The 16,357-nt window shown below is 37.3% G+C and overlaps 1 protein-coding gene across 15 annotated transcripts in view; it reads right to left on the bottom strand.

The window, feature by feature from the left end:
• The window catches only part of LOC100119385 (echinoderm microtubule-associated protein-like 2), an 804,666-nt gene that overhangs the window by 537,679 nt on the left and 250,630 nt on the right, over window positions 1–16,357 (bottom strand). For 14 of the 15 annotated variants that reach the window (XM_031930031.2, XM_031930040.2, XM_031930037.2 and 11 more), the window contains one exon: window positions 14,850–14,918. The exons of the other annotated variant lie outside the window; for it this stretch is intronic. In XM_031930031.2, the coding sequence (XP_031785891.1) occupies window positions 14,850–14,918 (69 nt within the window). The remainder of the gene's footprint in view (window positions 1–14,849; window positions 14,919–16,357) is intronic. 15 annotated transcript variants of the gene reach the window in all.

The following is a 16,357-nucleotide window of genomic DNA, read 5'->3' as shown; positions in this document are numbered from 1 at the left end:
AGCGTTTTCGGTTTAGATTTCTTTTTCGCTTTGCTTGCCTTCCTTCGACGTGCCGACGTGTTTTTAAAATAAATTATTGTACTCGGGGAGCGTGGGGTAATTGGGTATAACTGATATCAACCTTGATATTTTTGAAAGGGACAGTAATTAATAAATAAGTTGAAATATTTGGTATTTATATTTAGAAAGATTAAAAAATGTATGCAAATTAAAACTTTAAAAATGATATATTATGCATTTTTTCATAGTATTATAAGTTTTGATATAATAGCTTGGGGTGGTGCTTACTCTACTGCTTCAAATCCTTTACAAAGGCTACAAAATAGAATTTTGAAAATTATAATCAAAAATATTTTGTGGATATGTTGTTGGATGAGTATTTGTTAAAATTTCATAATTTCTCTGTCAACCAATCATACCAGGAGGATCGCAGCTCGCACTAAGACTACCATCATAGATTGCCGTGTTTTCAGTGCGTGAGCGTCGCGAGTCTATATAGAAAATTAGCAGATCGTTTTGAAAGTCAATCGAAAGAAGAAATAAATAGCATAAACAATCGTTTGGCCCTGAAAAGTCGAAAAGTGTAACATATACATATAGAGCTAAAAAGATGAACATGGAAACGAGAAGCGAGTGCTCCACGGCGTTGGCGCGATATTATTTTTCTGTATCCCTGTATCTATACAAAGCAGCAACAAGTTCAATAACATCATAATTATTTGCAAAATAAAACGAGGAAAATGTGATTCTCCATAAGACTCCATGTAAAAATGGAAAACATACTTTTATTAATATCTCGTCTCAAAGGTATTCAAATGACTCCAAATTTTGCATAAGCTTTTTATTCAGACATATCTACGTGTGTGAATTTTTTCCCCCAAATCTGTTTGTTATTTCTAAATCAGATGAACCTCCTTAAGATATATAGATAATAAATTTATAAATTGTTTTGTATTCAAATTTTTATTAACATGTTAATGAACAATCTTTCAAATTGTAAGAACTATAAAAAATGTTAGAAAATATAGATTCTGAAATATAAATTCTTATTTTTAGTTATAAGGAATCATAGTTAGTAAGTATACCGGCCTCGCGAACAGGCAACTGCGTTTACCTCTGCGGGAATTTTACTATTATGTAAATAATATGTAATTTTTTGTCTGGTTAATGATAATAAATAAATAAATAAATAAATATTTTAGCAACATTTGATATTAGTGAAATAAGTGGATACATTGTGATATTTTTTGTATAGAACTTGTGACTCGAGGTGAAGGTGGGTTTTAAATCAACATAATGTTTGAAACGGACACGACTCTTCTTGGTCTTGTGCGCGTATAAGATTTTAGTTTTTTTAGAAGAGCAATAATGATTTACTGATCTGCGTCTAGATTCTGACAGCAGATCACAAATAGAAATTTGATTCTACATAATAGTATATTCTTATGATATGTAATAGGTCCGGGATACCAGGTTGTGGAAAGTTATTTCAATAATAAGAGTATGTTATTTCTTTTAAATAAACTAAATATATTCTTTCAGTAGTCTTTTAAGATAAAATATTGCGTAATTTGCAAGTATTCTTGGTAACAGAGAATTTTATATAGTTGCTTTGATTATACAATATAATTATAATAAAATATGCTTCATTTTGCGTTATTGGCTATATATAAGTGGATACATTGTGATATTATGTTTTTCACCTGATTTGTAAATTGGTACAACTTCCGCTTTTTTTAGTGCATCCGGCCATACAGATTTCTTAATAAAACTGCTAAAAATATGTGTCAGAGGTTCTGCAATATAGTTGCAGATTGCTTTTAAAGTTTTAGCATTGATTTTGTCAACACCAACATTTTTCAGTTTTATTGAATTTATTATGTTTATTATTTTAGTCGTATTTGTAGGCTTAAGAAAAATAGATTTTGCATTCATATCGGGTAGTTTGATTTTAACATTTGCAGGTTTAACAATTTGATCACTAAGCTTTTCCCTTATTTCACAGAAAAATGTATTCATAATATTTGCTATGCCTGTTTTGTCGCTTGTCTTGCTATTTTTAACCCTTATAAAATTATAATTTATGGTATCATTAGATTTTGTTTTTTTTTTCCTATTTTAGTACTTATTATTTTTCCATATTTTTTGGGTTGTTTGCATTATTTTCAACTAGGTCTCAGTCATATTTGGTTTTAGCATCTATTATTACCTTGTCTGAGATTTTAGTATAGGTTTTGTACTGAGATTTGAGTTAATAATTATATAAACCCAATTATACAAGAATTCTTTTGTTTCACAGAATTTTATTATACTATCTGTGATCCGATTTTTCCTATTAATCTGCGTAATTTCCTGTTTTTTTTTTTTGTATAAGCTATTGTCTATCTACACGTAGTTGAATTTCGCTCAACAATTTATCCGTAGCAAGATTAGGATCATGTATCGTAATAATTTCTCTCCAGTTCCTAGTTTTAGAAATGTTTATAAATTTTTTGTAGTTTAAAAACCCACTGCCAATATATTGGAACGTAGCTTCCTCCAACTAAATTTATACGTCTAATAAATAAAATATTGTTTTATTATATAGTATAATCTGCCTGCTAATGTATGAGACGGTTTTTGATACATAATTTAATATATAAGTTTTGGATGGTTCATTGTCCAAAAGTTTGCAGACCCCTCTGTTTTTTTATTATAGAATACGAACGCTGCCGTTATTTTTTTCACAGAGAGACTTCAATAATGTGCAACGACACCACACTAAGAGAAAGCAAAAGTTTTGAGTAAAATGGTTTTTACAATTTAGCTCTTTACTTGAGAACCGTTCGACGAAATCGTTTAAAAGTTTAGCAGCAAATAGCTTTTTTATGTTTGATCACCAAATAAAATTTTAAAGCATTTGATTATATTGTTTTAGAGATATAAGAAATCCAAAAATTTTCAAAAAAAAATTGAAACCTTGATATCTTAAGAACCATAGGGGTTTCAAAGCTGTGCAATGAACTTAGCCAAAACACATAAAATATCTACTTTTTCCCAAAATCTCAAGTGCATTAAGGACTTTTTACGTCCGTAATCGAGGCACAAAAAAACTAATTTTTTTTAGTTTACGATTTATTATTGAAAAAATAAGTAGTCAAATCTCTTAAAATTCTAATGGGATATAGTTTGACACGTGAACCATCGACATGACTTTTTTCGTGAGGTTATGATGTTTAGTTTCAGAGATATAAATTAAAAAAAAAACACCTTTTTCATTTTATCTGCCGAACAAAGCAGTCGATCCCGAGGACCAAACGAGAAAAAGTAGATAATCTTATTCTCTTTCAAATGCATTATAGCTGAATTGTTTGTAACGATAGGATCATTGAAAAAAAAACGCAACATAGTGTTTTTCGAAAATCAAGAAATAGCCATAAAAAAATAGTTGAGAAAATAAAAAATAACTGTTTTTCCCGAATTCAGAATCCAAAATAGATAAGCATGTCAAATTTTATTCATACTGACGGAGTAGTTCCAGAAATATTATGGTATACATACATACACACACACACACCACGCGGGAATGCCGATACCCCGTATGTGGCGCGTCCCCTGGGTGAAGGATAGGGGAAACCTCATCGGCGCGTCGAGGTCTCCTCTACCGGCCGAAGGGGAGAGCAGAAATAAAATATACTCCGCGGACCAAACAGCTAGGGGAAGAAACCCCAAAGATAAACCAAACATGGATAGTGAGTTAATAACATGATCGGGTAAGAGCCCCGGTGGTCAAGGCTGGCCCTATGGATTTGGGGGTGGGGGAACTCACCTAGGAGCCGCAGAGGTTTATCACCTGACCACTGCTGCATGTAGATACGCAGGTGATATGGAAATATAGGTTGATGCAAGCAGAGATAAAAGAGCTGCATGCATAACGCAAAGGAATGCGCACTTAGATCGCCTTGGCAGCAGAATCGATGAACTGATGGCGTATGTCAGGGGCAGACACAATGTGCACAAGTAAATTAAAGACCTTGCCCGAACCGTAAGAGCAAGCTACAAGAATCTCTGCATCGCAGAAAATAACTTACTGCAATGCCAGCGCCTGGGAACACAGGGGAGGGAAATCCAGACACCAAGCCTCAGATCCTGGAAGGCGGGTACAACGGAGGAAGTCCCAACAACTCTACAGGATAGAAGTGAGGGAAACAAAGGAGCAGATAATCAAGTTGAAAAGACAGCGTGATAGAAAGTCGTCACAAGAAAGTCAAAGGAAAAGGAAGAAAACGCAAGCGAAGAGGATGAAAGTGTCCCTAGCGTTGCAAACCAGAAGAGGGCCAGCAAGAACTCCCAGACCAGATGCTTTAATCGTCAACGCTGCGTAAGGAAAGAGCTATGCAGACATTTTGTCAAAAATGAAAGCGGCTCCGTCATTTAACACACTGGAAAATAGCGTAAATAAAATACGCAAAACAGTTGCAGGCGATCTTCTGATAAAGCTTAAACGCACAAAAAAAGTCAAAACCTCTAACTTCCAAGAAGCAGTTAAAGCGGTACTAGTGGAAGTCGCCACAATAAAAACACTCCAGGAAGAAGAAACCATTGAAGTGAAAGATCTAGACATGCTAACCTCAAAAGTGGAGGCACAAGAAGCACTACAGAAGGAAATTGGCGAGGAGAACATCATAGAAGTCTCTACGATAAAATCTCTGCGAAAGACGTATGGTGACACGCAGATTGCAGTGATACGGGTACCGGCTCAGATAGCGGCTAAGATCACTAAGCTACAGGAGATCAGAATAGGATGAGTCAACTGTAGGATCCGGCTGGCTCACTGCAAAAACGAGCCGCTTAGGTGTTATAAATGTCTAGGTTTTGGCCATATCAGCAGAAAGTGCACAGTAACTGAAGACAGAAGTAAGCTTTGCTTGAAATGTGGAAAATATGGGCACAAAGCAAAGGAGTGTTAGAACCAACCCAACTGTGTACTCTGCAAGGGGGCACAGGGGGGAAAAGTGACCACGCAGCTGGTAGCTATGCATGCCCAGTTTACCGAGCTGCAGTAAAAGCTACTGACAGACAAAAAAAAATGAAAATAGTGCAGTTAAATATGAATCACTGCGCGACTGCAAATGACCTACTGAGCCAGTATGTCCACGGGACAGGAATCGACATAGCCATCGGCTGTGAATAATACAGAGACCTGGACAAACGATCGTGGGATAAGGACAGTACTGGTAAAGCGGCGATATGGGCATGCGGAGACGCCACTTTCCAGGAAAAAATGACAAGACGTAATAAAGGATTCTTACGGGCTAAGGTCGCAGGCGTACACATTTACAGCTGCTATACTTTACCCAACACGTCAATAGAACAATTCAGACAACTGCTAGACCAAATAGTACAGGATACTGTAGGAAGAGAACCGGTACTGATAGCAGGCGATTTCAACGCCTGGGCAGTAGAGTGGGGCAGCCAAATGACGAACGAAAGAGGACAAGCGCTATTAGAAGCATTTGCCCTTATTTACTTGGTCTTAGTTAACCAGGGATATTCTTACACATTTCAAAGAGGAGACGCAGGGTCCATTATAGATCTCACTTTTGTCAGCAGCTGCCTGATTGGCTCAGTTAGATCGTGGATGGTGAGTCATCATTACACAAACAGTGACCACCAAACGATAATAATGGAGATAAGAATATCAAAACAGAGATCCTACGGGAGGGCAACGACAAAAAGAGTCGGCTGGAAAACGAAGGATTATGATAAGGAGACATTCTTGCTTGCTCTGGAAGAATTACAGCTGTCTGGATCTGCGAATGATGAGGTCAAGCAGGTAATGGGAAATATTACCCGAGCCTGGTGGAATAAAGAAATTGACGCGGCCCGCAAAGAGTGTAATCGAATCAGAAGACGGGAACAGCGGGCTAGAAAGAAATCCTACAAGACTAGTCGTGGTAAAGAAATAGTAGACGCCCTAAATAAAAAAATGAAGAATGCTAAACGGATACTCAAAAGAAAAATCCGAGAGAATAAACGACGGTGCCTGAAAGAGCTACAGGACGAGGTTAAGCTGGACCCCTGGGGGCGCCGGTTCCAAGTAGTAATGAAGAAGATAAAGGGAGGTTATATCCCCCTTCTAAAAGTCCGGAAGTGCTGAATCGTATTGTGACCACACTGTTTCCCCTTAAACTGGAAGTAACAGCTATTTCTGAAGCGGAGGCGAATGACGAAACTATTCCAGCAATGACCATAGAGGAATTACTAACTGCATGCGAAAGAATTGGGTACAACAGGGCTCCAGGCCTGAATGGCATTCCCAATATTGCATTGAAACAAGCTTTACAGGCACGCCCCGATGTCTTTGTGGACTTGTACAACTCATGTCTTGAAGAAGGGACGTTTCTTAAGAATAGGAAGTAGCAACGCCTAGTGCTACTACCGAAAGGAGATAAGCCACCTGGAAAAGGTTCCTCATACAGACCACTCTGCATGCCGGACACCCCGAGCAAGATCTTATAGCGCATAAGCGGCGTTAGAATTGACCAAGTCATTGAAAAACCAGGCAGACTTGCGGAATATCAATACGTCTTCAGAAAAAAACGCTTCACTCTTGATGCCATAAGTTCAGTAGTTGATACCGCTAGAACTGCAACAGAAGGAAAAGGATGGAAAGGAGGATCCAAGAAGTACTGTGCTATTATTACACTGGATGATAAAAATGCGTTCAACTCAGCCAGCTAGGGCAAGATACAGGAGGCACTACGGAAAAAAGAGGTACCCGCATATATAAGAAGGATTATGTCTGACTACTTGAAAGACAGAACCCTTTTGTATGACACAGAGAGCGGCACAAAAACCTATCAAGTAACCAGAGGGGCCCCACAAGGGTCAGTTGTCGGCCCGCTATTATAGAACATCATGTACGATGGCCTACTTAGGTTAGAGCTACCCAAAGGTGCAACAGTTATAGGGTTTGCAGATGACATTGCAGTAGTAAAAGTAGCAAAGCAAAAGGAAGAGGTGACGGGAATCGCTAACGAGGCAGTAAGTATAATCCACGATTACCAAAGCAGACTGGACTTGAGCTTGCTAGCTATAAAACGGAGGCTATTCTTATATCCAGTAGAAAGAAAATAGAGACAATAACGCTGTCAGTGGACGGACATGAAATAGACTCTCAGCCGACCATTAAGTACCTGGGAATCACCATAGACGCTAGACTAACGTTTAAGCAGAGAGGGATCTTGAGAGGGCGAGCAATAAGGCAGCAAAAGTCGGTGCTTCACTATCGCGACTAATGCCAAATGTAGGTGGGCCAACGCAGGGCCGAACGTTACTCCTAGCCAGTGTTACTACATCAATCATGTTATTCAGTGCCCCAATATGGGCGGACGCTATGTTGGTGAAGCCCTATGCACGAAAGCTGTCAACAGTTTATAGGAGAAGTGCATTGCGGGTCGCTCCTGCCTACCGAACAGTATCAGAAGATGCAGTGTGCGTTATTTCAAGTATGCCGCCTATTGACCTCCTAGCAACAGAACGAAAGAATATATACAAAGTAAACCGGCGTGGTGACAATACTCAAAAGGAAGTTTGGAAATCCGCTAAGGAACAAACCCTAGCTGAGTGGCAAAGACGATGGGACTTCAGTGGAAATGGGCGATGGACGCACCGCCTTATACCATGTATTGTTAGCTGGACCAATAGACGACACGGGGAAGTGAATTACTACCTTACGCAGTTTTTGATCGGACATGGGTGCTTTCGAGCCTACCGTCACTGCTTCAAGATAGAAGATAATCCAAATTGCCCAGTATGTTTGAAAGCAAACAAAGATGCGGAGCATGTCTTCTGCAACTGTTCGCGATAAGAAATGGAACGAGAGGAACTCGAGCGGTACTTTCAGGCTAGGGTGACCCCTGAGTCAATGATGACAGCTATGCTAGCGCTGAAAGATGGCTGGTGCGCAGTAAACAACTACGTAAACTACGTAAGGACTATTATCAAGAAGGCTAGAATTAAAGAAGAGAATAGAAGGGAATAACATGGCAAAACAGCTGAGTAAAACTGTTGCTAGACGAAGGCCACTAGGTAATAGATACAAAATTCTCCTCAGACTGATGCAGAGGAACGTAGGTCACAGAGTTGAGCTCTCACTCCCCTGCCCGATGCAAAGGAATGTAGGAGCTAGGGTTGAGTACCTCTGAGTGCCCCTTAAACCGATGCTGAGGAACGTAGGTGTCGGAGTTGAGTCTGTCCGGATGATGGCCGGTTGATGCTGCTCGAAGTAGACGACTGGGCGATGCGGCAGAAAGCAGACGGCTGGACGATGCAGAAGGAAGAAGATGGTAGGACGATGCAGAATGAAGAAGACGAGTTTGATCCTGGACCTATTATCACCTTGGTGGATGGGGGATGTACGGAAATGTCAAACTTCGAAGAAAAAGTCAAAAAGGCTAGTTAACGGGCCTCACGGAAGTATTGTTCAACGATAGTACCTGTGGTGATCCAATATCGGAGGGCCACTTGTGCAGAGCTTGCTCTGCCTACGCCACATAAAAAAAAACATACACTTATATACGGACAATTTCTAAAAATACTTTATATAAACTTCTAACGCACAAAAAATATTTTCTAGAAGTTTTGACGAAACTTAAAATTTTACTTTTATAAAGCTTCCTCTAGGAGAAAGCAAACATTGCTTGTTCATTATTCTTCGTTTTCATCTTGTTCACAGCAATAAAAAGAGGTTAATGATCCGTTATAGAAAGTTTGAGTTTATACGTGGTTGTATTTAGGTTATTGGATTTTATGAAAATATTATCGATATATGATCCTTTAGATATACCTATGGGAGGCCTAGTTATGCCTACAATACCAGGGATATATCCTTGTTCAAAGAAGTTGCATATGAATTCTTGACTAAGTAATTACAGTCCAAAAAATCAATGTTAAAATCACTTATTACTAGGAAATTTTGTACATATTTTTTTTAATTAAATATTTATTATTTAATTTTATACACGTATTTATTATTTTATTTCTTCCCGCATCAACAACTTCTGTACTTTGTACTAAACTGTTATTTACGAAAACAATGACTCCATCATTTCTAGTTATTCTATTATTATTATAGTAACTCTTATATTCATAGCTTAGACCTTTTAACTCATATATATTATGATTATATTGCTCAAAAGTTTTGGTACAAACAATAATAGATAGATGGTTTAATAGTTAAACTTTTAATTAGAATTTTTATTTTGTTAAAATCTATTTTTTTTTTTAAGTGGCATTTGGAACTCGAAAGTTTATCGCCTCATCTACGCAAGCCTTCCACGCTGCCCTATCTTGTGTCAACCCCACCCAAGATGCACCTCTCTGATCGACACCCACCTGTCCTATTTCTACTAGATCCGCTTTTGCGTTGTCCTCCCATTTAAGTCTAGGTCTACCTAGAGGTCGCGCTACCATCGGCCTGCCCTTCATGACACGCGCTGCCGTACGGTCGTCTCCCATTCTCGCTACGTGCCCTGCCCATCCCAATCTGCGCGATTTTATTATTCTGTTAATATTTGGTGATGCGTACAGATTGTGTAACTCATCATTGTATAGTCTCCATTCCCCGGTTTCCTCATCTTTCTTCGGCCCGTATATTTTTCGCAAGACTTTATTTTCAAAATACCCTAAAACGGTTGTCCACCCGCTTAGTGACAGCCCACGTTTCGCACCCGTACAGAACCACCGGCAGTATTATTGTCCTGTATATTCTTATTTTAACATTTTTAGACAACAGCCTCGACTTAAGTAAATTACTCACGGCGTAGAAGCAAGCATTACCCGAATGGAGTCTCTTATTTATTTCGACATTAATCTCGTTTCTATCATTTATGGTCGTACCCAGATACCTGAATTCACTAACCTTTTCAAAAGTAAAATTCCCAACTCGGAGATCTTCCTCTCCTCTGCAGATGCCTAGCTTATCCACAATCATGTAATTTGTTTTTGATTCACTCACTTCTAACCCTGTATACTCCTCCGCTTTTATGAGGATTTCCGCGTTTCTTGCTACCGTTTCCCTACAATCCCCCAGTATATCCAAATCATCTGAGTAGCCTAGTATCTGCGTTGTTCCATTAAGCGTTGCGCCCAGCTGGCTAACCTGCATTTTTCTAACGGCATACTCTAACGTTAAGTTGAACAGCACCGTAGAGAGCCCATCCCCTTGTTTTAAACCATTGCGTATCATGAAGGGTTCTGATACATTACCGCCTACTCGGACCTTTCCCGTGCTTCCGTTCAGACATATTTGAATTAATCTCACGAGTTTTTTCGGTACACCGACAAGTACTAGAATTTGATACATTTTGCTTCGCTTAATAGAGTCGTACGCTTTTTTAAAATCTATAAATAGTTGGTGTATAGTTTCGCAAAATTCCCACTTTTTCTCTAACAACTGTCTTATGGTAAACATTTGATCGCTGTTGCACCGAAATCCGCACTGATAATCTCCTACTATATCTTCCGCGAATGGAGTGAGTCTAGCTTGTATTACGTTTGACAGAACTTTGTAGCACGTTGCTAAAAGTGAAATACCCCTATAGTTATTGCAGTCTGTCTTATCCCCCTTTTTAAAAATCGGTATAATGATAGATTCCTTCCAATTTTCGGGTATTGTTTCATTTTTCCAGATGGCACATATTAGTTTATAGATTTTGAAAGTGAGCTCGACGCCCCCATATTTGAGTAACTCAGCTGGTATAGAGTAATTTCCCGCGGCTTTGTTGTTTTTTAGTTTTTTAATCGCGGCCTCTACTCCTTGGTAGCTCGGTTCTTCGTTGCCTAGAGAGCGGACACTGCTCGTTTTCTCCTTGACCAAGGGTGCCTTCCCTAGGGGGAGTAGCAATGGGACCTTGAGGATCTCATTAGAGGTGATCCTCGGTTTGCGACGCTGTCCTGGGAGTCTGGGAGCAGTTGGTCTTCGCTTCGTCGGCGACAGCTTCCCTGGTGGCGGCCTCCTCTTCCGAGGAGAGATGGCGATGCGCCTGCCTTGTGCTGTTTGCACAGACTGCCTGTCCGCTATTTTCCGACTGATAATTTGTAACTGCGTTGTCGGATTTGCGGCTGCCGGAGTCGGGGTTGCCCGATGGCAGAGATGAATGTCCTGGAGCTCTGGATCAATCGTGGGCTGCGCAGGGACATCTATCAGCTGTAGATGTTCGGGCCATTCGGCGTTCAGCACGTCGGATGATGATCCTGGGGTGTGTGGCCTTGACCCAGGCGGTGGAGTGGCGGGCAGCGGCAGATCCGTTTGAGCACTGCTGTGCCGGCGATCTGGTGTGGGATCGGTCTGGACGACGGCGTCGGCAGTGGGAGACCTCCGATGCTGGCGTCGCTCTGAGATGAGAGCTCGGTTGGTCTCGTACGGGCTTTCTAAAGATTATGGAGCAGCTTGAAGTCATGCTAGGAAAAGCTGCTTGTGAATGGGTAGAAAGCAGCAATGACAGCAGATTATTCCACGCGGAGAGGAAAAAACTGGCAAGCACCAAGGAGGCACGCGTTACCACGAGAAAAGCTCAAGAGGAACTACAGGATGATGCATATGGAGCAGGTGAAAATTAAATTTTGTAAGTACTTACATCTAATATTATTAATATTTGCATTTAATACTTTCAAGTATTTCTTTTTAAAAGTTATGTTTATCACTTTTCAGCAAATCTTGAACTAAGTGGGTTACCACAGCTGCCTCATAAACATGACAGTTGAGGTTATGATGGACAGGAGACACAAAATGCCTTGTGACTACGGTGAAAAAAAGATAAGAGCTTTGAAGAAATTTTATTAATAAAAACATACTTTTAAATGAAATGTACTAATTTAAACTTTTTGTGTTCTAGATGCGACAGTCTGGTACACAATGTTATATTTTGATGGATATCAATGATTGGAGCAATAAAAAAATGATAGAGATAAGTATTATGGTGATTATGTATAAGTATTGTAAGTCAAAACTTTAATGCAGATTTTCTCCTATTTGTGTTTTTCTCAATTTCAGGTGCTGCACCGTAAGATTCCAAAGGAACGGATGGACCAAATGAGCTCAAATTTGGTGATATTGTTTAAAAGTACATTGGTTATGGTTTGAATGAGGGGATTTGGTTTAAATTCCATAGAAAAAAAATTACATGATAATTATGTTAAAATTAATCAAAAATTGATTAAAAAATCGGCAATATGCTTATAAAGCTTTTTCTATGGAATTTAAACCAAATCCCCTCATTCGTACGATAACTAATGTACTTTTAAACAATACCCTGGAGTTTGAGCTCATTTGGGCCATTCATTCCTTTGGAATCTTACGGTCAGTGAATTATGGACACCCTACTATACGTAGGTATTATAGAGGTATATAGAAGGTCTAAAACAGTAAAAATAAAGGTAATTATGTGTAAGAATAGCAACAAAATTTGGTTTATTTATATAAGAAATTATAAATTTTTAATGGAAAATTTTGATTGTAATTTCAAAGGTGTTGTGCCGCCTTAATCATTTTTGGTTAGTATGCTGCATAGATGATAGTCATATGCATGTTGATTCGGCTTAAGATTCACGTTATAATTACTATTACTGTACGTACAGTTAATGCACTTCTTTGCAGGATTTACACAATCACTGGTCTTCTGTGCTTCAGAGCAGTTAAGACACACAGTTATATTTGTACACTTTTCTTAACTGTGCCCATATCTAGCACAGTTGTTGCATGAACTAATGTTAATCAGATCGTAGACTTTGCAGTTTTGATAACCTACAAAAATTTTACTTTTGTTTTCTTTTATATGTTTGTATAGTTCAGCCAGAACTTCCATTAGGACAGTACTCGTGTTATTGTATCTGTTATTGTACATGTATAGAACTGTATCTTTACTTGTAAAATTGCTGAAGTTCCTTACGTTAATATCTTCTTCTATAGCTTCTATGTTCATTTTAGTGTAATTATCGATTCCAACAATTTTTAATTTAGGATAATTCAATTCCTCTTTTCTAATGCTACACAGCCCTTTCATTTTTTCCCTTAGTACACTTTCAGTTAATTCAAACAGGTGATTATCAGTTCTTCTTTCTATTCAGAAAAATACTTTTAGTTTTAACTTTCTTCTCAGTAGTTATACATTTAATTGCCTTCTTTGTAATATCAGTGTCACTATCGCTATTTCTTCTCAGCAGTTATACATTTAATTGCCTTCTTTTTAATATCAGTGTCACTATCACTATTTCTTGTTACTTTTATTTTAGGTATATTTTTTTGTTGAGGTTTTGGCAGATTAATAAAATTAGTGTACAGTAGTTTTTTAGTTTCACTTTCTTTTTGATTTAATTGCAGTTTTTTCTTCAGTAAGTCATTCTTTTCTTTTAGTTCATTGACTAGTTGTTTTTGCAACAAATTTTCTGTTTCGATAAGTTCAAAAACACTTTCCATATCATACTCATCTGTTTCTAGTATATCTTGTGTTTTGTTTATAGTTTCAACTAATAATTCCCTTCTAATTTATTCTGAATTCTGGAGTTTGATTTGTGCAACTAACAATCTCGCCGAGTCACTTTTTCATCACTGATTTTAAAGGTTATGTTGAGTTGGCTGTGCTCACGACAGATTATAAGGCGATCGCTTATAAATTTATAGTTTCCGCACTTTTTTGTCAGACAACTATACTGGTATGCACCTTCGCAAATGATGCAAATTGCTGTCGTTGATATTTTCCGTTCACAACACGTAAAATTATTAACACTCTCGTCGGGACGATCTCGTCCTCCCGCCATGTTGGAAATGTGATGATTATTTAAGTTTATTCTAGTATTTAAAATTCTTATCCTACCCTGTTGAACAATTTTCGTGTCCTGTATTAAGTTTTTATTTACGAAAACAATAACACCGTCATTTCTATTTAGCCTACTTTCGTTGTAGTACAACTTGTACTCATAGTCCCTGCTGCTCGAATCAAAAACTTTATAATTTACCAGATCGTAAGTTTTGGTATGAGTAAAAAAAGATGACTTGACAATAAGACTTTCAGAAAGTATTTTGACTTTATCGAAATTAGCTTTCATACGGTTTTAGACTTGACTTTCTTATTGATCACAGTTATTTTGCAAACTGTAATTTTATTGATAACAAAATTATTGACATGCATGATAATACGAAATACATCAAAATCGCCTAAGCTTTTTACTTTGGTTAAAAGTTTTATTTTAGAGACCATTTTATAACTTTGCAGCGGAGAGAAAGAGAGAGAGAGAAAACATTGCACGCTTTTATGATCACATGGGTGACACTCCAACTTTTATGCTTTTTTGTAGCGTAGCACTGACCACGAGAGTAGCAGGAGTTATCGTGCGTTAGTAACTCGCTGGTGACGGGTAATAGTTTTGTCACGGATAAACAGACGAGAATAAAATATCTAGCAGCTTGTGACGAGTCCAGGGCAAAGGCATCACTAGATCCCTAACATAGCTATGATCTGCTCGCAGTCCATTCAGTAGAGTAGAAATGTATAGATACATCACATTATAAAATAAATGTACTTCTCATAAAAGCATTAATTTAGTGTTGCCAGATTCCTCATGATTAAACAATTTTCACTTATTAATAGTGGTTTTATTTGCAATTTATAAATAATGGGCGATATAGGTTACGATACCGTTAATACGTTTTATATAAAATACAAGCACATACTGATAAGAGAACAGAGAAATCTTGTATAAAGGCGACAGCCTTAAGAATGAGACAATGAAATATTAAATATCATGTCTTTATTGAATTCATTAAATTTCTCCTTATGCTATTAAAGAAAGTTATAATTTTCATTTACCTATGTTTTATGTTATTCGGCGATGAAGGCTTGAAGAGGTTAAGCAGTGATTTTGTAGTTGTAAATAATCTAAAATACAAAAAAATATATATATAATTAAATAATAATCATGTTATACTTACAATTTACTTTCTAATCTACAATATTTTTCTTCATTTTCATTAATTTTTGTTTGATAACGAATACTTTTACATTAATATTGTACTAGCAATGGTCACTTCAAAATAATACCTTTTCAATATTCTGGCACTGCAAATTTTACCTTACTTTATAAATCAATTCGTAATTTTTTCCTTTCAAATCTTTATTATTCAAAATTTTAAGTATAGATACAGCAGTAGATGATAATGGAGAAAACTTAGATGTTATGTTACCTACAGAATTTCTTAATTCTTTACCGCCTGATTTCCTTAACATAAATTACAATTGAAAATGCAGCGCTGTAAATGTAAAAATCAATTGTAGCATTTTTTAAATGCAGCGCTGTAAATATCAGAAACGGCTGCAGCATTTTTTAAATGCAGCGCTGTAAATGTGAAAATCAGATTTAGCATTTTGTAGATTATGTGCTAGAAATAAGAGATCGGCTGCATCATTTTGAAAATGCGGCCCTGGAAATATGAAAATCGGCTGCAACATTTTGTAAATGCAGCGCTGGAATTATAAACATTGGCAGCATCATTTTTTTAAATGCAGCGCTGTAAATGTGAAAATCAATGCAGTATTTTTTAAATACAGTGCTGGAAATATAAAAATCTACTGTAACATTAAACTAATGCAGCACCAGAATATGACTCGTAATTTTAACTTTACCAGCACGTCTCCGTTGGGAGAGTCGGGCAGCACATTATGCTCGTTAACGCTGGAAGGATCATTACGTGTTTATCTTACTTACTTTCAGGTGATACACTACAACGACACAATGTACGATAAATTAAGCTGGACAACAATAAAGTAAACAATTATTTATTTTAATTTTAAAATCAGTTCGTAAGGACCACCTTTTGTAATGCCCAAAATAAGTTTGTTATATGTCCCTATATTTTCCAAAGGTCCATATATTTTCTAAAGGTTCAACATTTTTAAGACCCAAATGTTCGAAGGTTAAAAATTTGTGAAAATAAAAATGGTATCCGGAAAGTTGATCAAAAACATTTGATCGAAGGAATTTTGGTCAAATGGAAATTTGATCGAACGGAATTTTGATCAAACAAGAATTTGATCGAACGGAAAGTATATATAAATATATACATATATTAGGGTGTATAGAATTTTGTACGCACTTTAGCAACTCGTAATAGCGTGGAAATTGTAGTAGTTATATCAAATAGAACGTCTGTAAAATTTGGGCGCATAAGGTCAATTGCTTCAGCTCTGTCAAAGGTTGCCAAGAATGATGAATTTTTCAAAATTACCACATTTACGTTTGAAGTAATTTTTTTTTCGATTCTTCATACAAATTTAAGAGAAAAATGTCCTTATACATTGTAAAATGCATTTCTTCTTGT

Source organism: Nasonia vitripennis (assembly GCF_009193385.2).
Source record: "Nasonia vitripennis strain AsymCx chromosome 4 unlocalized genomic scaffold, Nvit_psr_1.1 chr4_random0007, whole genome shotgun sequence".
NCBI lineage: Eukaryota > Metazoa > Arthropoda > Insecta > Hymenoptera > Pteromalidae > Nasonia > Nasonia vitripennis.
This window is presented reverse-complemented; position numbering and strand designations above follow the sequence as displayed.